Here is a 26,815-nt window from a genome sequence, read left to right on the forward strand (position 1 = left end):
CATGGAAAATTTTAGCTTGCGTGGTAAAAGGCTGGCAGAAGTTACCGGGAAGTGCGAAGGGTGTTAAAAAAAAAAGGAAAAAGAATAAGGAAAAAAAAAAAGGAAAAGAAAGAAAGGCAAGCATTAAGCAGGCTTAGTCACCGGCATTGCTGGGAGCTCGCTGCCCTCCTGGCTCCCGGTCCCGCCGGGATCTGATCCCTTGTGTCCGGCGGTGTTCCCAGCCCGGGCAGAGGCGGCGGCGGGAGCCGGGCCCGCCACGCGGCTCCGCGTGGGACCGAGCGCGCCGCCCCCGCGCCCCGCGCCGCTCCAGCCCCGGCGGCGGCGGGCGGCGGGGGCGGGGCCGCGGCCGCGCTGCGCTGCCTGCCATTGGCCCGGCCGGCGGCGCGGGGCGGGGGCAGCGGGCGCGCCGCCGAGGCGGTCCGGGCTCAGCCCCCGGTGCGGCGGAGCAGTCGCGGCCGCCCCGTCCTGAGGGCACCGGCGCCGCCCGCCTCCGCGAGGCAGCGCAGCCCCCGCGTCCGGTTCCAGCTCGCCGTTCGTCTGCCGCTCCGCGCCCTTTTCTCTCGCTCTGTCTCCCGGGCGATCTCGGCGGGGCCGCGATGGAAGAGGAGCGGGCGGGCGAGCAGATGAGACCGTTGCTCACCACGGTAACGGGGGGTGCGGTGCGGTGGGGGGCGCACAAAGGGGCCGGCACGGGGCATCGCTGCCCCGCGTCCTGCCCGGGGGTCGTGCCGTTGCCCTCCTGCCGGGCCACGGGGGACGCCGCGGGGCAGCCCCCCTGCCGTGGCTGCCCAGCCCTCAGCGGCGGGACCCTCGGCCGGGGGTCCTGGCCCCTCTCGTCCGGTGTCCCCGCGTGCCGGCCGCGTGCGCGCGGCCGTGTCTCCCCCCCGCCCCTTGCCATCCCCGGGGGGCGGCGGCGGGGCCGGAGCCTTTTGTTCGGCCGCGGGCTCCGTGTGCTCGGCGGCCGCGGCTGCCCCGTCCACCCCCCCGTTCCTTTGTGAGAGCCCCGCAGGGCTTGTGCCGGCGGCGGTGGGCGGCGCGGCCGCCCCTGGCCTCGCCTTTCTCCCTGCCCCGCTGGCTGACGAGTTCCTGGGCGAGGGAGAAGTGCGCACACATGGCAAGCGGCGAGCTTCCCCTTGTCCTCGTGTTGCACGCCGGCGGGGTCGGCTCGGGTGGTGGGCACGCTTCTCCGGCGGGTTTCTGGTCCTGGGGAGTGGAAGTGTTGGTGAGGGGGAGATGGGTAGAACTACGGAGCTTGGGTTCATTTCCTTCTCGGGCCGGGTGGCTCAGTGAAGCAGGCATGTGTTGCCTTCCTGTGCTGGTGAAAAATACATGTGGTTCCACGCTTGTAATTTCCCCTCCCTTCAGATGACTCAAGGTCTGGATTTTGTTAATGAGCCTCTGAGCTCTTACTCTGATGTTCTCCTTCAGGGCCTTTTCCAAAAAGGTGTCGCACAGGGATTTGTCTTCGGTGCCTGAAGAGGAGGGATGTGTAGTTTGTAACACAAAGAATGCTGTGATGGACGGAGAAATAACACTGAAAACACATGAGTTTTCATCATCTTTCCGTTACTCCTCAAGGAGGGACTTGAGTCACATTTGATAAAATTGGCAGTCTAATGAAGTGCTCGCTTCCTGTGACATCAGTATGTTCAGTGTGTTTTTCCTTTGTTGTAACAGGAGCCTTGATAACTTAGTGGTTCAAAGGGCCATGAATTTTGCAAATGTTACAATCTTTGTATGTTGGCTTCAGAAGTTAATGCTTGTGCTCACATTGAAAGGTTTTGCAGATGTGTTCTAGACCGTTTCTCTGTCTTGTCACTGCTGCAAAATAGGTATATTCCCAATTCATGTTAACTTCTCCACAGTACATTCTGTGTAAGAGCAGACTGCATAATAGGTTTAATTCATGATAAAGCTACCTTGCCCCTCTGTGTGAGGTATCTCTTCCTAGCTGGGAGGAGAATACTCCCTCTATATAGCAAAGAGATGCTAAACTGTGTGGAGGGAGTTGAAAAGCTTTGAGCTTTAAGTGTGGGGTTGCAGTAGAAGATGGTAATGGTTACCATCTCAGGTAATTCTACAGGTGAATCCAAATGAAAAGAGTATTGCTGATGTCATGAAAGTCAGTGTGCCCTGAGCACATTAGTCGTGTCTGGCAGCAGTCGTTTAGGTTCTGTTGTAAGAGAAATTAATTTTTTTGGGATGAACTCCTCCTGTATTATTGCGTGGTCATTTTTGATTGCAGCTGTTATGAACAGAGGTTCTCAGTGGAGTGGTCCAGATTGGTTTCCTTGCAACAGCAATACCTGGTCTTGGTGCCAAAGTGTATTTGGGAGGTAATTCCAGCTGAGTTGAAACGGATAGAAAAGTGAGAGGGCAGGTTAGAAAAGTGAGAGGGCAGAAGAGTTGGTAGGAACTGAAAAAAGGAATTTCTGGGGAAAACACATTAGTTAAATGGCTTACAGAAAGACAGGATGTGCCCATCTTTTGGCAATTGCATAGTATAACAGTATTGGATTTGTTATGGGTTTCATATGCAAGAGGTGTGATTTTATATACAAGAGAGCTACTTAATCCAAAAGATGAGTATTTTTGACAATAGAGCTTGATGTAATTTTTCTAATCCTGTGTTTCTTGACACTACAGGCTACCTTCCTGCTAGCACTGCTTGCTGAAACTGCTTACATGTGCATAACTTTTTCAGAAATAAACATGTCAATAAAATGGAAGGACTTTGTAAAAAAGTGTAGATCAAATCTGAGAGCTTCATTGCTGTGGCTTAAAAATACAGAAGTGTAATCAAACAGAGGAGTCTGTAAAGTTCCTTTTCTTGCTTCCTCCTGTGTTGTTTCTGTGTTCATAGAATATCAGATATGTAATGAGTTAAGATCTGGTGGCTCTCTTATGGCGGAGCACTTCTATCAGTCACATGCTGCCCCCTCCCCCTCCCATTTAGTTAATCAAAAAAACAAAAATGTCATTTAACCTTGCTTGTTTTATACTTTGGGTCCAGTCTTACAGAAGAGAATGAATATGTGTTTGGAACTTTTGGTGCTTTGAAGAACCTGATTGGTGGCAAGATGTACTTGAAAGTGGGAAGGGCGAGGTGAAACGAATGCCTGATAGTTATTACAACCAGAGAGCAACTGATGAACAGAGCATCTGGGATGACTAGAAAATACAATAGGAAAAAGATACATAACTGCATAAGTCCATGGTTCTTTCATACCTTACATACTCTTAGATGTTCTGCCCCCCGTCTTAGAAAAGATGCATTATTATTGGAAAATGTTCACTGAATAACAAGAGGATATGAATTTAGTTCAAAGATGATAAAGGATTCAACAGTCTAGAACTTGTCAGCCTAGTAGAGATGATGGAACAGTGATATGGTAAGGCTCTGTAAAACTCCTGTGGAGAAAGTAGGTGAGCATGGGAGAGGAGGCACACAGTGACATCAGACTTGGGTGCTCAGTTCAAAACAAACAAAAGAAACTCAGTGTAGGGATTCACAGGTGTATTTGCTATACAGTGTATACAGTGTGAACTTAAGGGGAGTTTGGACAAACGTTGGAAGACAAGATACATTGAGGTTAGTAAATGGATGAGCAACAGCCCCAGGAAATCTGATTTGAAAACAGCTGGAGGTTGTGTGTGTAAGGAGGAGGAGTTGTATGCTTGTCTTGTTTTTCCTCTTCCCTCAACAGCTACTTATGGTAATTCTTGTTGGGGTTTTCAAATAGGGGTGGGACGTGGTAGTTTGTTTTCTATACAGTGGTGAGTTTGACAGTTACAGTTACGGTATTAAAAATACTTGATACTGCATATGAGTGATCTTAGTTCTATCTTCTAGCTTTTGTCATTATGGTGTTCATTACTGTAATGTTTGGTGGGCTTCTTTGCAACAGCTGTAAGTAGCATTTAAAGGAATGTGTAGTGCAGTTCTGTCTGTAGATGTTTTGCAGGTAATATTTTCAAAATACTTTGTTTTCTTAAAGTAGATGGAAACTTTTTTTCTGTTAATGTTTGATACTACTGCATGTATATGAAAATATTCACAAGATTGTAGACCATGCAGTATAGTTAAGTAATGGGTTTGTTTGTGTCTTCCTTCAATGAAACACATCTGTTTTTATCATTAATTCTACTGTAGATGATAATAGAACTGAAAGTGGCTCTGTTGGAGAAGGGCATGTTTCCAGGGATCTCCTTCTGGCTTTCCTAATCAAACCAGAAAAATACTGTGGTCTGCCTTATCTCACTGAAGAGGGCATTAGTGTCACAGTGCTTTTTCTGAAGTGGCTATGTGGTTGGCTACAGCTTTTTAAAATTTTTTTAACAGATGTGCTTGCATGTTATCAGGTGCGTTGCAGTCACTGTCCTCTGCTGTCATCTTACTCAGCATGGGCCTTCTGTGATGTGAAGTCAAACGACAGGTCTCTGCATACAAATTTTTTTTCCTACTAACATAGGGAGCTCAGACTGGTGCTTTGTCTTTATGGCTGGACAAGGGTAACCGAGGGTATGTTTGTACTGCATAATTGAGGACTGGGCAGGAAACTCTCCTCCCCCACAAGTTTGTGGCATCTGGCTTAACAAATGCTCTGCACAAGTTCAAGCAATAGAGTTATAACTGTGTGGCAGTGTCCTAGCTAAATAGCCCTGATCAGAGAGAATTGTAGTGGCTTGCCAGCCTTGCAGACTTGAAGCCATGACTGTGGAGAGACAAGCTGCTTTTCTCTCTTGTGCTGTTTGGGTACGGTGTGTACCTCGTACCACAACAGCTGTGTTGTGGGCCTCTGTAAGCTTTTAAGTGTATGTCTGGCAGTCTGAGTTCTTGAAAAGTTACCATGGCTGTCAAAAACTTGTTGGTTACTTGAGAGCTTTCATTACACTTCATTGTAGTGGTTCTATTTTCTGTCCAGGATAAGCTGGGGAGGTACCAAATTGATTGTGTTTTGGTTTATATCCATGTCATTTATCTGCCTCTGCAGGTGACTTTTGACATGTCACCAAATTTGTTGTGGGCCTTTGAATATTGATGCCCCTTACACAAGGGTATCTGTTGCACAGGGCCTTTCGTGGCCCTGGAGCAGTAGTAATACTTGGTAAATAGAACTGCTCTATAACTAGTGTTAGATAAAAAACAGCATATAAGTGTACTTTGAGTATACTCAAACTTAGCTGTAGAAGGTCTGCAATGAATATTGTCATGTTTTTGGTATAGCACATTCTGGAATAGTAAAGTTTAGGGATACGTCAGATTTTTTTGCTAAAATGAAGATAGATGTCCAGCTAATGTTTTGAAGTAGTGCTATGAATAGTGAAATTCAACTGAGTGTTTTGTAAGTAAGGACACAGAGATGAGCACCAACTATCAGTTGTGTAGATCAGAAATTATCTGAATGGTAAAATGAGAATTTTGATTATTTTACAGATCATCTAGCAATATTCCTAAATATTTGCATTTCTAAATTTACATTTGCAAAATTACCAGTAGATGAAAGTATTACATTATTTTTAAAAAAGACCAACATGTGTTAAAGTGGTCCAAATCTCAAATCTACCTTGCTGGCATATCTCAACAGCTATTAGAAGGGATTATCTGTCTGAGAGTCTCGTGTTTGTGCATGGCACCCTCAGAGTTCCTTGTTTCACTGGGAATTAAATTCTCTAACTAGGGTGTCATAACTTATAAAATGCACATTTTAACCAGTAGATGGAGCCATTTTAGTTGTGTATCAGCCTGTCTATTTACCTAAGTTTGGAAAACTTTGTTTCATAAAGTGTTTTCATTCATTTTGTCTTTAGAGGATGGCTTACAATTTTTTATTCATTCCTTTACCTACAGAGAAGACTAAATGTTTTACTGTTCCAGTAACAGTGCCAGGACTGTACAGCAGGAAGGCTATTCCGTTTTCATAAATGTGGGGGAAAAAAGTGAATGCTTGTTCTTTGTAGGAATTACAGTTGTCTCTGTAAATCGTCCAGTGTCACATGAATATAACTTTATAGCCTTTGTACACCTTGTGTTGTGTGAAGTAGCTTTTTGGAATATTGATCCAAAGTGGTGTTAGATATCTGACAGTCTGGATGCTCTTGTGACTTCTGCCCACGAAAGGCTGCTAGCTCAAAATTTTTTGAGCTTTTTGAGCTTTTGTTTTTCCTTCTCCAGTCCCTTGAACTAAAATGAGTCAAACCCATGTAATGAAATTGTTGTTCTGTTTGGATATACTGGCGTCAGTTGTCTTGTTTCAGCAATGCTGGAGTGCTTCATAACCTTGAAATACCCCTGGCTTATTAGTTCTAGCAAGTCCCATTTTAGCAGAAGCATTCCCAGTGCTGTACTCATTGTATTATCTTATATCTTCCTTTAGAAGAAATAAGATCCACTTTTCTAAAAGTTTTTTCTGAGTTTGACTCTGCCCCTGCATTATATCCTTAGTAATGTACCACCTAGACCTTCCCTTTCCCCCTCTCTTCTGTCTTCTGCTTTGAACATGAGTTTAGATTAACACATTGCCAACTTGAAGAGTAGAGCCTTATTCAAGTCTTCATTTGAACTCTCACTACATGATACTTTGTGAAGTATAGGTGAGTCATCTTCTTTCCCAGAATCCTACTGTGAGAGATTTTGAGATTTTTTGTGGCCCAGGGTTTTTGTAGTTGTTGGTTGGTTGGATTTTTTAATATTAAAACTAATTGGAAGTTTAAATTTTCTACAGTTTTTACAGAATGAGTACTGATATTTTTCATATGATGTAGTTGTGTTCTAAGGCATCTAGACTTACGTTCTGGCAGTAGTGCTAAGATAGTATCCTGAAATATCAGAATATTTTTAAACTTGAAAACAGACTTGAAGGTTTTTTTAAACTTAAGTAGATGCTTCCAGATTGGGCACCTGTTGTCAGACTGTTGCCCCAGTTTAACAGAATGTCTGGAGTCTGCCTCCAAACAAATTGGAGCTTCCTGTGAATGAGGCATGTGGGTGGAAACTGTGGAGAGGAAGTGGGAATTACAGAGAAGCATCCCCTGCGTGTTGGAATTGTGCTGTTTGACCTACTCTGCCCTCTGCTACTGTTGCTTTTACAGTGCAGCTATAGTTCTGAGGATCTGATTGCTGAGATCTGCTTGCAGGTGGGGTGAACTGAGGACTTGCATGAAAACCTGGCTGTTTTTTTCAGTTACTGTTTTTACTATGAGGGCATGTATTTAGAGTGTGTATGTGGAAATACTGTCTTTAAAAACTCTGCTTTCCTAAAATGTAAAGTGAAGATTTCTTTTTTCCCTTACTCATTTTGTACTAGGTTGATTCCTTTTCATTTTCCATGACTAATGTCTACTAAGTATATGCTGGCTGTGTCTTGACTGGGATCTATTTTGGGATGAAGAAAAAGGCAGCTAAGTTATTGTGAATACCTAGGTTATGGCAGGGGTAGTGATGCCAGTAATTCCTTACTAGAAAAAGTTAAGAATTTGCTTCCACAAAAAATGCTGCTGCTGAACATCGTGAACACACCGATTGTTTCACTGGCATATTATAATCAGAAGACTAGAGAATCTTTAATCAGCCTGCTTTGCATGTATGTCTTGGTTACCAAAGAACAGAAAGAGGTTAAAGCAAATCTGTTCACAGAGCTGTTTTAATAGAATCTTGTTTGGTGTCCATTTCTCAACTGTGACTGCTTCTCAGTGGAAAGAGATTCAGGCTGCTGTTTCCTGGATCTCAAAAATCATGCTAAGTGGAAGCATGTGTGATTTCTTTCTTTTAGATAGGGTTATGAATAAGCTAATACAGCTAGTAAATCACATTTATTGCTAACTGATCAGATTTCCAATTTGCATTTAGAAGCCCTAATTCTTCAGATTTTCTCTTTTTTAAGTAAAGGGTGGCTAGAAGATGCTGGTGTGAATAACCAACAGCTGCTAGCCTGTTGTACGAAGATTTATTTTCTGTTTCTGCTGTATAACTTCACTGTTGGATGAAAAAATTAAAAGTGTGTTTTTTCCCTTTTGTAGTGCCTTTTGCCTCCATTATTATTTTCAACCACTGCAGAGCTCTGGTTTATCTTAACTCCACCCCTGCACAATTAGATAATGTCTGTATATTCCTCCCACTCCTGCTTCCACCTTTCATGTGTTCTGTTTTTGAGCTCAGCCACAGGTTCCCTTTTCTTTCACACTGGTCCACTGGTCCATTGTCAGGCCTGCTTGAAGTCCTGCGTGTTGTGATTTGAGGATGTTGTCCTTAAAGGTCAGCCAGTACTCACAGGCTTTGCCTTCACCCTCCAGTGTGGTCTCCTGGCAGATTCTTCGAGCAGATCAGTGGGCAAGGTGAAATCTGCTCTCTTGAAGTGCCATGTTGTAACTATGTATTGGGTTGTGCACTGTATTCTGTAGTATTTGTCTTTTCTCCCTCTCTCAGGACTTTATGATTTCATGATTGCTACAGCCAAGGTTGCTCTTGGCTTTCACATCACCATCTGCTTCTTACTTGTTTGTGAATAACAGGTCCAGCAGAGCATATTCACTAGCTAGGTCATCGATGACTTGCACCAAGAAGTAATTTTCAACAAATTCAAGAAAATTCCTGGAGTGCTTGTGTTTGCCTATACTCTACCAGCAGATACTAGTTGTTTTCGGCCCTGGAGTATCTGCAGTCATGAAGTTTCCCTAAGCTTTCAAATGAAGCCTTTTGCTACAGCCTCTTCTTAATCGGGAGGTCTGTAGCAGGCACCTAATACAAAGTTGCCCATGTTGGACTGTTCTGTGAGCCTTACCTATGAGGTCTTCAATGCCTTGTCACTTGGTCCAAGCAAAGCAGGAATCCCTTTGCATAGATTGAAATCCATGTTCCTTACCTTTCCAGACTGTTTTTCCTAAAGCATCTCTGACCTTCCATTGTAGTACCTCAACCATGTGAGCTGTCCCACCATCACTCTCTTAATTCCCAAGAGGTTATAGCTCTGCAGTGGTGCATGGACTGAATCCTGTTACTTCCCATACTGTGTAGAATCACTTGAGATGTGCTCACAGACAGGTCACTTCCACAAGGGAAGTGTGTGAGCCTCCAGACTTGTGTTCCCACATCTTCACTTCTCCAACCTTTCTCCAGCATGCCTAGTTTAAAGCCATACTCACAGACTTATTGTGCCTGGTGACAAATACACTCCTGCCACGCTTTGTCTGATGGATCCTTTTTCCTGGAAGATGTTTCTGTGGTCATAGCGCAAAAGTTCTGCTAACAGCCCTGCACTGACCCTCTGGAAGCATCTAATTGCCCTAAGCCTTTTGCTTCTCACTGGAGAGACTGAGAAACACTACATGGGCTTCCTTGCCCACAGTGCTCAGTAGTCACTCTTGATTTGCTCAGTAGTTGCATTTTGGAGGTGTCACTGGTGTCCATATGGATAAGCAGGAAAGTCCAGTAGTTTGAGGATTGGATGAGCCTGATTTATTCTTTGTTTGGCAAACAGCAGACCTCCCAGGACCTCCTGCTTATCTTATCTTCCCTGTTGTGCCATATGTTGATCTCCTGCAGCTCTTTTACCCGGCCTGCTCAGCAGCTCAAAGACTGCACACCTCCCATAGGGTGAGGGAGGCCACTGTGATTCACTGCAGTGAGCCAGGGAGGAGCAGCACAGGCTTCCTGCAGGATGGCATCTGGATGGTGACATCCTCCCTGTACAGTTCTTGGAATTGGGATGTACCTGTTCCTTGGGCTGGTGTTGGAGACTTCACCTTGTAACATTGCATAAACTTGGAAGGTATTTTGGCCTTTTGTAACTTTGGCTGTGAGCTGCTGTGCCATCTGTTGCCTGAACCTCAGGAGATCGATGTGCTGCACCCAGGTTTATATTGTGAAACTATTACACTGCCATCCACTTCTGTTCACAATATAGATTTAAAATACGTATCTTCATGTGAATGCTTTGGTCTACCTGCAGCTGGTTTTTGATGGGCATGTCATGTCAATATTACTTTAATAATTTCAGTGCTGTAAACTTATTTCTTCAAGGCAAATATTCAGTAACAGTAATCATTGAAGTTTTTTGTTGGCTGGTGCTGTTGCATTGGCTGATGTTGCATAACTTCTTGGCTTCTCAGCTTGGAGGGACCAAACACAACAGATTTTCATATTCATCTTTTGCCAGATCATGTGCCTGTAATAATAGGTATCTCTTTCCCTTACCTGGAAATATTTAGCAGCATTTAATAAATGCCTCATTATGTAGAGCAGAGACAGTTCTGCCATGCTGGAGATGCTTCAGTTTTTTGAAAACCTAAGGTTTTTTTCCTTTTTGTTTGTGATATCTGTAAACTTTGTTATAGGTGGAAACACTGTGGCTTCAGTCTATGTTCTAGGAATTTCTTAATCTCTGTCTCTTTTTTAGAGAGATTTTAACTGAATAATGCTACTGGTGCTTACAAGGGTGAGTACAAAACTAGAGGATCTTCTTTCCTAGTTGCTCACCAGAATGTTTAAAAGAAGGTATGCTGTAAGTTCTCTGACTAAATCGTGAAGTCAAAGGACTGATTGCAAACTCTTAAGTGATCTAAGCAACAAGGTAGGATTCTTTAGACTGTCAGATTTTTTGCTTCTTTGTTTCTATTAAAGAAAAAAAAAGCTATTGGAAAGATTGTATTTAACCTTACTGCTTGTTTTAGGCTACTGATTTTTGGAATTTTTTTTTCCTTTGGCTTGTACAGCACTATTGTGAAGATATACTCTTATGTAAGCACATACATTTCTTTAACATGTCAAACATATTTCCAAACAGACTTTGTGTACAAAAAAGGAAATGAGAAACTTCATACTGAATAGCCACAGTTGGTGTTCCTGTTAGTGGTAAATTCTTCTCTTTTTTTTGTCAAATGGCTACACCCTACCAGCCATGAATTTTAAAACTGTTTATATAAAAACAAACAGATAGCATCTGATGATTGTTATGACTCATTTAAGGAAGTGATAAAACCCAAGAGTAGCAGGGATCCTTTCCTTTTTCAGCTTTTTTTTTTTTTTTGTTAACTTTGCTGTGCTTGTGTGTGATTGAGAGATATCAAAAAGGAAATTAATTAAGCAGATACTTCTAATTAATATTTGAATTTGAATTGCAGATACATAATGTTTCTGCTTATAAATTAAGTTTACAAAACCAGCTTTAATTTTAGATTGCAATTACAAGCAATTTGATTAAAGCTATTGTAACTGATTTTTATGGAAATCCCTGAGTTTTTCAAACTGCTGATATATGTCAGAAAAAAACAACTTTTTTTTTTTTGCTTGTTGGCATTAGTGTTACCATCCATTACCTGCATTAACTGCTATTGCTACATGAAATGCTTCCAATTGCTTTATATGTTTTTAGAAACATAACCAGAGGGCTTTTTCAGCATATTGTGCAGTGTATTTTGCTAAATCAACTTTGACTGCTTTTACTGAAATATGTAAATTACATGGTTCTATGTGTTGTAAGAATAAACATTTTTGGGCCTTGTTTTATACACAGATGCTTTAGGTAGAGCTTTAGCTGGAAAAGATCAGTTTATTGAGAAGTTGAGAGTCTTTTTCCTGAAAGTCAATTGAATGAAGATTTATTTTTTAGCCAAGTAAAATTATAGATTTGAGACCTTAGAGGAGGACACACAAAGGTTAAAAAATCTTATCACCAGGATAGAGAAAAAAATAAATAAGGGTAGGATGCTAACTTTTTTAAATGAAACAGCTGTCCACCAAGTTATTTTGACATGATAGGAAACCTTATTTATCAAACAACGTTTTGTTTGATGTGATTAAATGTAGTGTAGTTAGTCCACTTATGGACACAAATAAATTCCACTTATGGACACAAATAAATTCCAATTCTTTCCAACTTTTGCATAGTGCAGATGGGCTTGGTAGGCAGCCTGTTGGCTTATATTTGAGGAAGAAGATGGCCATATTCTGCTGAGTGAAGCCAAATAATGTTAGTGTGAGGCTTTAATTCTTGATCATGAGTGAGTTGCCTTTGCTATAAAGATATAAATGAAGGGGAAAATAGAAATAGGGATCTGAAGAAATTTGATATGCTCAAGGTCAAAGAACGAACTTGTATTCTGTGCTTTGCATTGACAGAAGGTTTTGAAAAGCCAGGCAAACAAGAAAGTTCAGTGTGCTTTTCTCATCGGAGACAGGGACAACTTACTGTAAGCCATTTGGAATATGTGATTTTAGCTAGTCCTAATACAGAAATAACTTGAAATATGCTGCTTTGTTAAATAAGACAATTAATTTCTCCCTGTCACATTCGGTGATTTGGTATATGACTGGATATTTACTGTATTTGCATTTATGGTAGGCCAGGCTGATGATTATAAACTGGATGATTATACGTCCTGGAGGCAATGTAAAGGTGAGCATTTGCATGTGAAAACAGTAGTCCTCAAACCAGGTCTGCTTCCTAGTCCGCAGATATCAACTCTATAGCTGGGTTTCTCTGGGGGAGGGGTGGAAAAGTAGGTCTGGCTTTGAAAACCATGTTGGGGTTGATTTATTAACAAATAATTACCTTCAGCTTTCTGAAGAAGGGCATATTTTGTCTTTGGCTGTTCTTGGAAGAAATACGTAATGCTTGATGACCATTGCTTAGATAATAACTTTTCAAACAGCTAAAGCTGTAGTCTTGTTGCCCTGAGAGGTTGCTGCAAAATACTTTTGAGTTGAAATTGCCACTGCTGCATATTCTGAGTAATGTCACAAGTGTCCACTTCCAGGTGCTGGAGAAGGTTGTAGACAGATGACAAATTTGGTGGCACTGAGAGCACCAGGGACCCAGGAAAATGTGTATCTGTTTTCAGAAATGGTGTGTAGAGAATGGTGGCAGTATTTCCAAATAAACAGAGATTTAAGTTTGTTTTAGAGGCTGCAGAGGTGGCAAGAGCTGGGGATAGGCATGGGCAGTGGCAGTACAGGTGTCAGGTGCTGTGGAAGCTGTTGAGAGCCCAGGGGGGCTGTGGCTGAGGAACTGAGTCCTTTTAGCTCCCCAGCTGAGTATTTGTATACATGCTTGTTTCTGGAAATGAAGTACAAGTGTACAATGTGCTTGAATTTCTAGTGAAGAGTAAAGAAATACATCCCTCCAAGATGGCATGTTTGCTTCTGTCTTGTCGTTTGCATTACTGCTGCAGTCAAGCTCAGAGGATCAATTGCAAGTAAGACTGTAAACAGTTTTATGTATTATGGCCACTTTATGATATGGAGAACCTGTTTCTAGCTTCAGTTGTACTGTGGTATAAAACAGGCTCTTGGGTGAATGAAGATAAAAAAATATTTCCTTCCTGTCTTGAGGGCTGCTAAAAAAATCCAAGTACCATGAATGTATACAATATGCTGTACAATTTAATAAAAGCTGAACAATGGCTCTTTGGTGGTGAACAGATTGTTTGTGTGTGTATATATTTATCTCTGAGGTGTACTAAATTTAAATGGAAGAAGTTATGTATTGTTAGAGAAAAGAATGGACGTGACCTTAATTTGGAGAACTTGCCTCCTGTAGAGCTCTACATCAAAATACTTTAGTACAAATCTAGCATGTCACTAAGAAATCCTTAGTAAACATTTTTAAGTCCAATGTTATTCCTGAAGTCAAGTATCAGATGGAAAAGAGGAGAATAATCTGGGAACTGCTTTAAATGTCTTCTTGCTTACATAGGAATCACTAAGATAAGGTAATGGTCAAGAAAGTGGCTTATTGTGAGAGGTGAAACGGGGCAGAGCAGAGCTTGGTGGTGTCCTTCTGTAAGTTCTGTTGTTAAGGTAATTCTTGAGAGTTCCATTGAAAATTACTGTGTAACAGCAAGCAGGAGAGACGTGTTTTAGGTGTTTTGACAAGGCTGTAGTTCTCCCTTACCCCCTTTATTGTGGTTTATTATTTGGTATCCAGTGCTTTTCATTGTTAGAGTGAGGTTTGCTTGACTTCCATCCTTAACCTCACCTGTTTATGTTTGGTCAAAGGTTGGTCTCTATATCTTGGAGGCTTCTTCCAACTTAATTGATTCTGTATTGGCAGATGGCCTCAAAGGAGCTGGGTTTGTCACTGAGTCTCTTGTTCTGTGTGAGCAGTGAGTCTCTGATGTTGAAGGATTCCCACAGGATGTTTTCTGTAAAGAAATGTGCTTTGTGACTGAAAAATTGGTGTGCTTACTGTACATACCTGCAAAATTTACAGCGACTTACACTGCAGCATAGGGAGAAGTTTTCTTGGTGGCTGTAGGCCAGTGCTTCTCTGTTAAAGTGGGAAGGAGCATTTGCAACTCAGCAGCCTTTCTGTTTCATATACTGCTTCAGGTATAACTGAAAACTGACTTCCTTTTAAGTAGTAAAACATTGCCCTTCCTTGTGTTACCGGGCTACTGTCTCTCAACTTTGGCCTGAGTTGCTAAGCTCCAAGCGAAGTGTGTTCTAGGCAGAGACCCACAGCAGCTTTCCAGTATATTAATTCTAGGCAGATAGTAATGTAATAAAAGCTGAAATGTAAATGTGCCCTGTATGTGACAGCATTTCTTTTGTTGGTTCTCTCTGCCATGTGCTGTTCATATTACTGAAGAAATTGCTTCTAAGCCCCCTAAGCTCTGAGAAGGCAGCTTTGTAAGAAGTACCAGAAATTGAAGAACCTATAAACATAACCCTATTTTTCCATAGTGATCATGCTCTGGGACAAGTGTGAGCAGTGATCTCCTAATTTTACACCACCGGTGGGGACAAAAAGTTTCGAAACAAGTTACATGCTTTATATTCTATATGACAAAAAGGTCAATAATCCTATATCAATCCAAATCGTAGAAAATCCAAACCTGAAAACTGTTGGTTACAAGTGAAGCAACAAGACTCTGAGCCCATGTAAAAGAAGCAGAGCTTTTGTTGCAGTTGATGAGTGATGAGGAAGCTGATCTTTCTTAAGTGAACTCCACTAATTATGTAAGTTAATGTGTTTAAACTTACTTGTTGCAGGTAGTTTAACAGAAGTCTTATTAATGAGAACAGTGGTTTTTATCAAAGTTGTTCAGAGACTGAACAACAGTAATGAAATGTCATGTGCTGTAATGAAACAGCTGGAATTACCTGGCTTAAACTGGTTAGTTGGATGTGGTCCTGTTATGGTATTCTGAGACCCTCACCTGAGAGCAATCAAGTCTTCTTTTCATCCTAGAAAGTGCTATAGCATACACCTGCAGCACAACAGAGAAGCTGAGGATTGAGCAATTTGTCTTCCTTGGCAGCCGAGGGCTAAGTGAGGTTTCTGGTTTTAAATACTGACTTTTTTTGTGTGCATCTCTGTTATTGTAATAGAGAATGTGTCTAATTCAAGGCCTGCTCCCTTTGCAAAGAAGTGGTGCCTGATTGTCAAGATAGTGTAGTATGGGTGAATTATATTCATGCCTTCTTAGATCATGTATTAGTAATCACCTTTTGTAAGTGGCCCCTTCAGTGGCTTCCTAATTTACAAGAGTTAAAATTTTCCTCTGTGGTGTCATAAATTTCCTGTAAAAGCAACTTAAGCAGAGGATTTTTTGTGTTGTGACTTTATTGCTGTTTGTTCATAAAATCTTGGTGAAGAGGTTAGTGTTAGAAAGATTGTGTTTCAGTTGATACTTCAGAATTAATACAAAATATTCAGGATGTTCCACTTCAGTAGTGTAAGTTCTGATGTCTCTCCTTTAGAATAATTGAACTCATAGACTCTTTTAGGTTGGAAAGACCTTTAAGGTCTTCGAGTCCAACTGTAAGTGTTTGTGCTTTATTAAATGCATTAGCAGTTCTATTGGTAACATTAGTAGAAAAGAATTCAGTCAAGTTAGTTTGTAATACCTGGAAAATACGCGAATGGTTAACTGAAAGAATATGGGAGTTTTTGGAAAAGCTTAGTTATGGAATGTAATATTGCTTTAAAGTATCAATAAGTACATAGAGGTAAAAAAAAATTATTAAAAAAAAAAAAGAAAATGGGTAATTTTAGGAAATCCTTAGTGAACGCTCTTCTATCACCCTCTTACTCCATCCTCCTTATAAACTGTTAGCCTGTGAATGTGGCTAATGGCATCTCTCAAAACTGCATGCCTATCTTTGTCTCTTAATGCTTCCAAAAGGATTTGTAGAAGTGTGGGGTTAGCTTGCATATTCAAATTAACGCTCAGAGCAGAAGTGAAACCTGCTGACACAGTGGTTCCAAAAGTCTGACTTGTGGTGTAGTTCCCTGTTGTGCAATGTGCCCAGGGTGCTTCTGTTTAAGAGAGCAGGCATGTTTATGAATGTGTGTAAGTTGTTAATAACATTTTATCAGGTGTTACCACAAATCCAAAAGTTGCATCCATTTTGGAATGAGTCAAAAGTAGAAACAAGCTTCAAATATGTAGAGCAAAAAGGCTGCTTTATTTCCTAAACAGTAAGGGTAAAGAAGCATTGCAGCCTTTTCAACTGCTTTTTGTTTGACATAATTTTCTTGGTATTTGAGTATGCAGCTTCACAATTTTCTTCAATAAAAAAGACTGGAAGAACTGCAAGAATGGAGAGAATGAAGGATGGTCTCGGTACTACTGTACAATAGCTTCCTGTCTGAGGCTGTCAGAATGCCATGGTTTTTTCCCAGTGTATGACTACATTTCAAATGTTTAAGCATTATGACCTCAGTTGTCTGCAAAAGGTTTTCTTCCCTTGTATATCTAAATCATTTATTCATGAATGAAAATTCAGTCAATGGCAGGATCAGAGTGTGCAAGAGATTTTTGAAGCAGACTGCTTTCAGGTTCCCCCTAGTGTCCTGGTATGGATGTTGTAATTCTAAAGTGAACTACAGTTTTTCTTAAGTGGAAGATCTTCCTCTTGGCACAGTTGTTCTGTTCCAGTGAGAAAAGGGCATCTTACGCTTTCTTTGAGTTCCTGTCAATGCACAGGGCCCTCAGACAGCATAAAAAGTTTTTAATGGACAGTTGGCCTGATTATACGTATTTTAAAATAGCGATTTATTTGTCTCATTGTGCTTGAATAATTCTGCTTTATACACTTAAAAAAACCCACCAAAACCCCGCAAAACAATGCTTCTGCTAGTGTTGATTTTGATAACCAGTGATGAAAGTGTTGCAAATTGAAGAGTCAGGTCATTTTAGAAACCTCAGTTTTTAAATCTGTAAAATGTTGTTAAAATCTGATATGAAATTATTACTTCTATTTAAATAAATTGCATCTCAGACAAAAGTTCTGAAATTTATGTTAAGATAAAAAAAACCTATGATGTTTTGCTGCCCCAAATATTAAAGAGTATGCAAATGTCAATTAGCAGGTACCATTTTCTGCCAACGTTGAATGTCTTATTGTCATTCAGATGCAATCTCATTTGATGAAGGTTAGAGTGCAGTAGAAGCCAGTTTGATTCTGTATGTTTTTTACAGGGGAAATTTTTACTTGCTGTTGGTGATAGTTTTCCGACCTGGTTTACAGGCAGTTGATTTTCTTCTGTAGAGTCAGTTCTGTGAAGAAATGTGAGAATAAATGCAAATTATTTGGTGGATAGGTTGATTTCTTTGTGTGTGCCCAGACTTAAGTGAAGTAACACTGGAAAAAGGAACTTCATCATTAGAAAGATGGGCAGTTCCTACAGGACAAGTATGTTCAAATTTTTCTGATTTAAATATTTCTTTACATGTCGCTTTTGGGAGTAAGTGAGACAGTTCTAATAAAGCTGCTCTTAACTGTTGTTTCTCATGTATCTCATATTTATTTTTTCAAAGTCTCTTCTGTACTAGTTTGAGGTGGAACAGTCTTTTGGAATTGTGGAATGATGAAAGCTGTGCTTGGATGAAAGCTGTGTTTGATTGCCAAAAGCCACCATGTAAAGATGTTCTTCCTTCCCAGAAAAAACCCAGCTGAACATTTAAAGTTGTATAAATGCATATGTAATTAAGATATCTGATTGCAAAAATTTATTTGATATCATAACACATCCCCAGGGCTGTTAGCTGTGTTGTTCATATTTTATATGCCACAGTAAAAGGAAGTATTGGATTTTGTGTAGGTGGTTTCTCTACAAATTTGATAATATTGGAAAGAAATACTTGTTCTGGAGGCTTGGTTTCTAAATATTGAGAAACATAATGCACTTTTCTTTACTTTCTCTTTTTCCTCCTTATCTCGTATGTGTAGAAAATTAATTTGGTTGCCAGATACAATTGCCATTGACTAGAATAACTCTTGCATTCTTTTCAGCATTTGAAAATTCCCTGCTCGCTGTGAAATCCTGAATTTAAAATGTTAAGATAAAGTTCTTGTAGCCACTGGGTGTAGCATATTTGATTCATGTTGCTGGAAGGTCTTTTGCTTAGCTCTCCAGTCTGTATGATGTATTTTATGTATTTGACTTAATGTTCTGTTCACTGTCCATTTGGCTTGGCATTTTATTTTTATCTGTTAATGGTATCAATTATGTTTGTAAGGACGTCTTAAAGTTGTTTCAAGTTCAGGCGGGAGTTCAGAAGGAGACTATGTGTCTAGGGCAATGACTTTGATTTATTGATGCCAGTTTTAGAGTTCTAGGGCTGGTCAGAACTGCTATGGTTGCATCGCAAGAAGTATGGCTGGGGTAGGTTTACGCTGCATGTTCAAATTTGCCTCACAATAAAATCATGGCAGCAGAATTTTTATGGATAGACTTTATGCAAGGCTAGATAATTGTGTGTCTTCCAGAAGTCAGTGTGAAAGCCAGAAGCCTAAGTTCTTTGCTGTACATGCTCCAATTTTGCTTAAAATCATTGTCTCAAATAAATTGTCTTTCCTTGAACATGTATTTGTGCTAGTGGATGGTAGTGTACAGATTAAGGTGCATGAAAATGTGGTCTGTGGCTTTATTAGAAAGATGGGTAACTTCTGTTGTTAATTTTAAAATAATGAAAAATGCCTTTTCAGAGAGCACCCTTTTTAATAGTTCTTGGCCTGTTAGAACTCCCATGCAAACCATGCTAATGCTCTCTCAAGTAGAGAATTCTAATCTGATCTGCCTGCCAGGTGTTGGATGCTGTCAACTTTTCTTACTAAGTAGCCCCTCAAGTAATAAATTTACAATAGGAGTCCTACAGCTATTTTTTTTCTCTTTGCAAGAGAAATGGGTGTCATTCTTAAAAGTCCTGTGTTGTCTTTTACATGGTTATTCACAAAAGAAAAACTAATAAAATAATAAAAACTGTGTCAGTCGTAGTTCTAGAGACAAAAAATGGAATGGCTGCAAAAGAGTTAGGCTTTTTTTTTTTGCTAATTTTAGATCTCTAGCTCAGTTTCCCTTTGCATTTTGTCAGCTGAACTTTCCTGTAAAATAAGCACCATGTACAGTGGCATGTATGAGTCAGTTGTGCCAGAATCGACACCTTACTTTTAAACTGACTTCTCACAAAACCTGCTAGTAGGACATAGTGAAAGCATTACCCTTAATACATCAGAAAATCGACTGCTTGCTTTTTTAAAACAGAGCTTGTTTGTATAGCTTTACAAGATATTAGGCAAGACAAATAAGAAACAGAAGTGGATCTCGTTTTAAATGTCCCATCAGTGGCCCTTCTGAAGGACCTTGGACTGACTCCTAGAAATGTCAAGTTCTGAGAGTTTTTATCTCAGGCTTTACTATTTCTTTATTTCAGGCTTTTCAGACTTTTAAGATTGTTGTGCTTTAGAAATGCAAGAGGAAAATGGAAGAAATTTTGGCAAGAAAGTATGTCTCGTAAAATATGGCTTCATGGTAAGGGTGAGCTGCAACTAACTAGGTCCTGATTTCTGGAAGGGAAGAATGTCATTTCCACTACATCCTTTCCCATAAGCTGATTGAACTTCTGAAGCCATTGAAAAACTCAAACAAAACCTTAATAAACACTATAAGCTCAAAAAAGACTTGTCAGTTTTAGTTTCCCGAAGTGAATGTTAAGTGAGTTACATGTTCATTCTGCAGTCAGAATCATTGAATCAAAAAATGGTCTGGGTTGGAAGGTACAGTCTTTCTAGTTCCAGCACCCCTAGTGTGGAAAGAGACATTCTCAACTAGACCACCTTGCTCAGAGCTCCATCCAACTGGCCTTAAACACTTTCAGGGGTGGACAGCCACAGCTTCTCTGGCCAGCTTATTCCAGTGCCTTACCACCCAACAGCAAGAATTTTTTCCTGGTATCTAATGTGAGCGTACTCTCTTTCCGTTTCAAGTGCAAGAGACTTTCTTTCTTTCAGCCTTTCCTCCAGGGAAATGTGCCCCATCCCTCTAATTATCTTGGTGGGTCTCCTATGGACTCTCTCCAGCAAGTCCATGTCCTACCTGTGTTTGGAACCAGGTGGGGTCTTAGTAGAGTGGAGTCATGGAATCACCTCCCTATACATACTGACTGCTGTTGCCAGGAATCGAACCCTGGCCTCCTGTGCGGCAGGCGAGAATTCTACCACTGAACCACCAATGCTGGCAATTATTTTTTTTCCCTGCCTCATTTTACACATTGTCTTTATTAAAAAAGAATTAAACAAAAACTTGTATTCCACAAACACACAGGCACCACCAACTTCTTTGATTTTTCCCCTCTACTCTTCTTCTGAAAACTTTGCTTTTGCAACTGGGAGTTGCTTGTGCAGCTTCCCCTTGCCCAGCACTTTGCAGTAGCCTGAGTGCATAGTATCAGTGACTGCAGCCAGTCCAGCCTCATTTTTCATGGAATTGAACATTTTCTATTCTCTCATGGGTGTCCACAGTTTCCAAGCTGACAGTAGGACAGAATTTTTGGTTTCTTTTAAGTGACTGCATGTCATGCCTGCTTTTCTGAAGTAACCAGAGTGATGCTTGCCAAAGTTCATCCTGTGATGCTGAATACCACCAGCATTACCATGTCCTCAGGGATGTTTCCTCTGTGTGTGCATATGGCTGTGGCTGATGTGCCCTCTCAGCTTCTGGGTGTCTCTTAGTCAGGAAGGCATCTTATCACTGTGTGCAAGGGCAGGGAAAGAGCTTTATGCCTGTGAGAGTGAGAAAGGGCAAAGGGGGCAGAAGTGGGACAGCATCAGATCCAATGTAAGGCAAAGATGTTGCATTGTCTAAATATTATGAGAAGAGTAGAAGATGATGTGACTGGTACCTTGCCGTCTCTCCAAGCTGAGATGTGAAGCTACAGCAGTGGAAGTGGGTGGCTCCACTACAGTCTGAGTCAGACTTTGCTGGAGTTGCCCCATGGTCCTGCTCTACCTCCTCTGGGCTCAGCAGTCTCCCCTGCCTGTGCCTCATCGGTACTGAGTGGCATACGAATTGAAGTGGCAAAATACCGTCAGTGCAATTTTACTGCTGGCTCAGTTCCCTGATCTGATATGTTGCAGCTTTGCATTATGGCCAGCACTAGCACAAAACAGGAATTGCAGCTTTCTAGTACTGTCTGCCTTAATAAAATATATGTGGATTGCTTAAACTTTTTTTTTTTTTTGGTAGCTGTGAATTTGTTGCGGTAGAGGCATGCTAGTACACTGGGGGCTGGTTGATATTCAGCGTGATAATAATCTGACTGGCATTCATGCTACAAGGATTTCAAATACCTTAAAGTTCCTCAGCATAACTTTGGAGATGTGACTTGTGGACGTTTTGTTTTGTTGGGTTTTGTTTTGTGTTTGGGTTTTTTGGTTGTTTTCCTTTGGTTTTGAAAAATTATTTAATTAAAATAATCTGCAGATGACTGCACCTGAATCCTGTATGTTACAGCACTTAGCTAAAAATTTATGATGAAATGCTGCTGTAGTTCAGATTGTATGAGCAGACTGTATTTCCACCCTGCCTGCCTTCTTATTAAAAAGAAATGTTGTGGGCCAACAGAGTGCTGATTCCTCCTCCTGTATCAGTTACCTATAGATATTGGAAATATGGCATTACCCTCCCACTGTAACGTAATGAGTTTTGATTTGTAGGTAGTAATTTTTGTTCACTGTAAGAGTAAACATGTTATTAGTAAGTTATTATACAGACACTTGATTTGAGTGGGATGCAGTTATATGAATAGAGAATCTGAGACACAGGGAAAGCTGAAGGTGAAGAATTAAGCCTTGAATTCATGTGAATTTGTGAGATTCAGTCTTTAGCTTTTCTGTGGAACGGCATGTAGGTGAATAATCATTCAAAAATTGCACCATTCATGGGAAGAATTCTTTTATTTATTTGCTGCTGATGGTTGATGGTCTTGTCAAAGAGATGTTCTCTTCGGGTGTAGTTTGAGCAATTGTCCTAACTCAGTAATTGGATGGTTTGACTTTTTAAAATTTATTTGTTTTTTCTTCTGCTGTTTACCTTGTGAGGATGTGCTGTCAGGGAAAGCAGATCTTCTAGTGCAAACACTTTAAATAATGTCAATAAAAACAAGATAAAATTATCTGTCTCTTAATAAGCTGTTTCATATCTGGACTCATCAGCTGTTCACAATGATGCCATCTATTCTAGGGAATTAATCTAGAGGATAAGTGTTTAATATTTGGACATTGACCTGTTGGAGTGAATCCAGAGGAGGGCCACCAAGTTGATCAGAGGGATGGAACCATGTATGAGGAAAGGTTGAGAGACTTGTTCAGCCTGGGAAAAGGAAGGCTTTGGACTGATCTAACCATGGCCTTCCAGTACCAGAAAGGAGCCTACAGGAAAGATGGACAAGACTATTTAAGAGAGGATGTAGTGACAGGACAAGGGGGAATAAGATCAAGTGGAAAGAGAGTAGCTTTAAATTAGATGTGAGAGAGAACTGTTTACTGTGACAGTGGTGAGGCACTGTATTAGGGTTACCAGAGAAGTTGTGGATGCTCCATTCCTGGAAGTGTTCAAGGCCAGGTTGGAGCTCTGAGCAACTCTGAGGAAGATGTTCCTGCCCACGGAAAGGAGATTGGAACTTGATGGTCTTCAGAGTCCTCTTCCAGCCCAAATCACTCCATAATTTAGAATATTTGTATAAATAGTTGTGGAATAGTTAGACATATGGCCTTGCTTAGGCAGCCTTAATAGCCCTGGTTTATAATTCTTGTGAACTTGCACAGCAATCTAAGACTATTTTGGGACCAAGAAAAACTAGAATATCTCTCAAAAATGCTGCCAAAATGCCTGGAGATGAATTTAGCTAAAGACAGTATGTTACAGTTTTAAAGTGAGCAGCTTTGAATTCCTCTGTGTCTCCCTACCATCCCTTCTTCTCCTCCCCCCCCCAAAAAAAACCCCAAAACAACAGAAAACCAAAAACATCCCCGAAGTTTAAAACCCAACCTCCTGAAAACCCCAACAAATTGAATCACCCAACCCTCCCTAGCCTAGCTCAGTGGCATTTGCATGCTGACCACACGCTCATACATGCTGCTGTAAGATCTTGGTGGGGTTCTGTTGGAACGTGGTGAATTTCACCCATCTATACTAAGGGACGGTTTTGAGTCCTGGAACATGTCCTGGAAAACTTTACACACATCTTTTGTTTTTCTACATCATCAGTGTATTTAGATCAGAATGTGGTGTGATTAATCAAGTAGTACATAGTACACTAGAGAACATAGTAATCTTGCTGTTAATGAGGGTTCAGGTTATAAATTTCAGTAGGATCTCTAGAGACTAAGTATTCAGCTGTCCAAATGATGTGCAATTGTGTAATGTCGGGAGGGCTTAAACTAGTGATCTGCCTCATGTTTGCTCTTAGCATCCTCGTGGCTTCTGACACCTGTCCTGCAATGTGCTGGGAAACCCAAGACTCCACTACTGGGGCAATACACCAGGGAATATCTGTACAGGATACATCTATCTTTTTTCTTCCCTTCTTTTTTTTGAAAAACCTAGTTCCATGTGTACATGCCGATGCAAGCTGAAGCATGCTGTGCAGGTGTATGTCTTGGGAACTAGATGTTACATAGAAATTGTATTTTGAAAAATACTTGTAGGCAGTAAGACTTTTGGATTTTATGGCTAGTTCATTAAATGATGAGCCACTGCTGGCTAAGGTTTCTGTGTTCCCTTTGCTAAGGCAGTAATGTGTCTTTGGAGAAATACCCTATATTTAATTTCTCTGTAAAAAGAAACTCCTAGGAAGTTTTTTTAATATGACTTAGTAGGTTCCCCTTTGATAAGAAGCTGAACAAAACCCTCTGTAGAGGTGTTTGACACATGAACTTTAGACTGTGTTGTACAACTTGCCCCCTTCATCATCTTAATTCCCTAGCACCTTCCTGAATCCCTCCTGAATCCCCCCATGGCCTGGGCCACCCTCACCCTCTCAAAAATAAAGCCTCATTTAGAAGTATTGTCATGCTGTCTCATAATTATTTCTTGCCTTTTTTTTTATTTCCTAAAGAGAGATGCTTTGAGCTTGGTAGATGCTGTCCTTTCAGCTGCATGAAGGGTGGCACTGGGTTGGTTTTTTGGGGCTGCAATGTTAGAAAAGAGAGTCATAGTATCATAGACTGATTTGAGTTGGAATGAAATATAGGGAATCATCAACTCTCAACTCCCTGATCTAATTTGCTCATAAAAGGAAGGGTTGATTTTGGACTGTGGATGCAACTCTTAGCAGTCCACCTCCCTACCCCCCCCAAACCAGGATTTTAAAGTATCAATAGATACAGAGTTTACAGGGCTGCATGTGGGGGTATGTAGGTTTGCTTGCTCTGCAAGCAAGCAAGTATTCAGTTTTCTTGTGCTCATATCTGACTGTGTCAGATAGCAGCTGGGCTGGAGCTCGTGTGGTAAATCCTGCTGAGAGCTCAGTCCTGCTTACTGCAGCTACTTTAAATGTCCTGCCATTTCGGAATGGCAGATTAAGCACAGCTCTGCCTGCTAGACACTCTGCAGACCCTGCAGTAAAGCAGTTCACTGCCACTTCATAATGGACTGGGATCAGAATTGCATATCACTTGGGAAAATAAGAAAAGTTTTTCAAAGAAGTAAGAGCTCAGATGAATTTTTTTTTGTCTAGATAAGTGGTACATACTCTTTTGGACCCATCTTTCAAAAATGTACTTTTATAGACTGAGATAAGGTCAAATAATTTTTAGAATTTGAAGGGGTATAAAAATGAAAAAGAAGGAAAGATTGAAGGAAAAAGTGTATGTTTCATGATAGGTTTCTTTTATTAAAATGAATGTCCTCATACACTTCATAGAGATATTTTTGCAGCATCTAACATATGGTTAAAATATTGCTCCAGCACAAATAGTTCTGCTCTGAGTTCTCACAGTGTTGTCACTGAACATGTTGGAGGATGTGATAATTTTGAATATATTTGCCTACAGTTTGTTTTAGAATACTTCTGTAGTTAAACATGTTGAGACAATTGCAGTTTGAAGTTGATCTGCTGTTCTCCATTTTATGGGAAGCTTTTTCCTGGTATTTACTCTAAGGGAAGAGCAGACGTTTATCCACAAAGTGTTTTGGTACCGGACTTAAAAGACAAAAACTTCCATCTGTTTGAAAAAAAATGTGCTTGTCTTGCTTCTGAGTGGTTTTTTTTTGTTTGTTTTGTTCCAAGACTGAGTGACTGTTAACAAGGAATTGGCTGACTACAGACTGTAAAGAAAATTCAATAAGCTGCTTCAGAAAGGTTTTTTTTTTTTCATTAAGTATTCAAACCAAGCAAGTACTTTTTCCCAAACTTTAAAAAAAGTGATTCCCACCCCTCTCATTCTATCCCTAAGGGATAAACAGCCTCTTTTCCCTTCACACACCCACTCCCAACCTAAACAACATATTTCTTACTTGTAACAATTGAATTACTTCTAGTATGGATTTATGCTAAGGAACAGTTCATTGAAGTATGGGAGAGCCACTAGGACACAGTTCAGCATAGCTGTTTCAGTATTCATCTGAGCAGCTGAAGAGCTGTGTGAATCTATGCTCTGCATTAGAGAAAGAATAGGTGTGATTTAGGATGCCCAGTTTAGAAGAGATCACCAAGAGTTAGGGTATTTGATATTTATGTTTAACTCTGTACTTCCTGTATGAATCATTTTGTTTATAACCATTTACATATGGCAGCAGAGAGTCCTTCAATAGCTTGGAAGTTAAAAGATGCATATGTGTGTTAAAGTGAACTTCTATTTACAGAGTGGAAACAAACTACTTTTAAACTCTCTTGTCAGCACTGTCTGAGAATACTTTGATTAGCCTATGGTTGGAGAATTTTCTGGACTCGGGCAGTGAGAAGAACCGAATGTGGCCTTCTGATTTCTCTACAGCTAGGTGATAAATACCATCTTCATAGTTGCACAGTGTATTTGCACCAAGTTCATGGACAGTATGTTACTTGTTCTATTTTGTCCAAGTTGTTTGTTGGTTGGGGTGGCATCAGTCCAGCATCAAACAAGACGTAGGAGTAGAAGAAGGAAAAGGAACAAGCATGGCAGTGGCATGTCTTAAAGGTTAAGTTATAGATAACTCCTTAAAGAGCCAGTTTTCCTATGCATTTGGTGATGGGACAAGGAGATTCGGGTATGTTAGTGATGAAGAGGGAAAGAGTAAGATGAAGGTCTGAATTTGATCTGCTTGAGCAGAGGTTGCATTTTTCAAAGGTTGGCTTAAGGAAGGAAAAAACAGAGTTACTCACCTGAATAGTAATACTCACCAGTAATACCTGAAACCAAGACAGCTTACTCTGGGAGGACACATGAGATTAATTGCAGCTAACATCAATGCTTTTTTACCCTTTCAAGGTAGGAGAGGAGAGGGAAAAATTTTTTTTTTTTCTTTTTAGGAAGCCTTGGTTTATTTTGCTGAACAAGAATATATAGCTTATGTTAAAAAAGAAAACAACCAAACACCTGCATTGGAAT

At 40.6% G+C, this 26,815-nt stretch overlaps 1 protein-coding gene across 6 annotated transcripts in view; it reads left to right on the top strand.

Annotated features, from left to right (window-relative positions):
* Positions 1–444: 444 nt before the first annotated feature.
* SLC4A7 (solute carrier family 4 member 7) overlaps positions 445–26,815 on the top strand; it is a 93,506-nt gene continuing 67,135 nt past the window's right edge. For all 6 annotated transcript variants that reach the window (XM_084222913.1, XM_084222916.1, XM_084222919.1 and 3 more), the window contains exon 1: positions 445–644. In XM_084222913.1, the coding sequence (XP_084079039.1) occupies positions 597–644 (48 nt within the window). In that variant the 5' untranslated portion in view covers positions 445–596. The remainder of the gene's footprint in view (positions 645–26,815) is intronic.

Source organism: Fringilla coelebs (assembly GCF_963513975.1).
Source record: "Fringilla coelebs genome assembly, chromosome: 1".
NCBI classification, from domain to species: domain Eukaryota; kingdom Metazoa; phylum Chordata; class Aves; order Passeriformes; family Fringillidae; genus Fringilla; species Fringilla coelebs.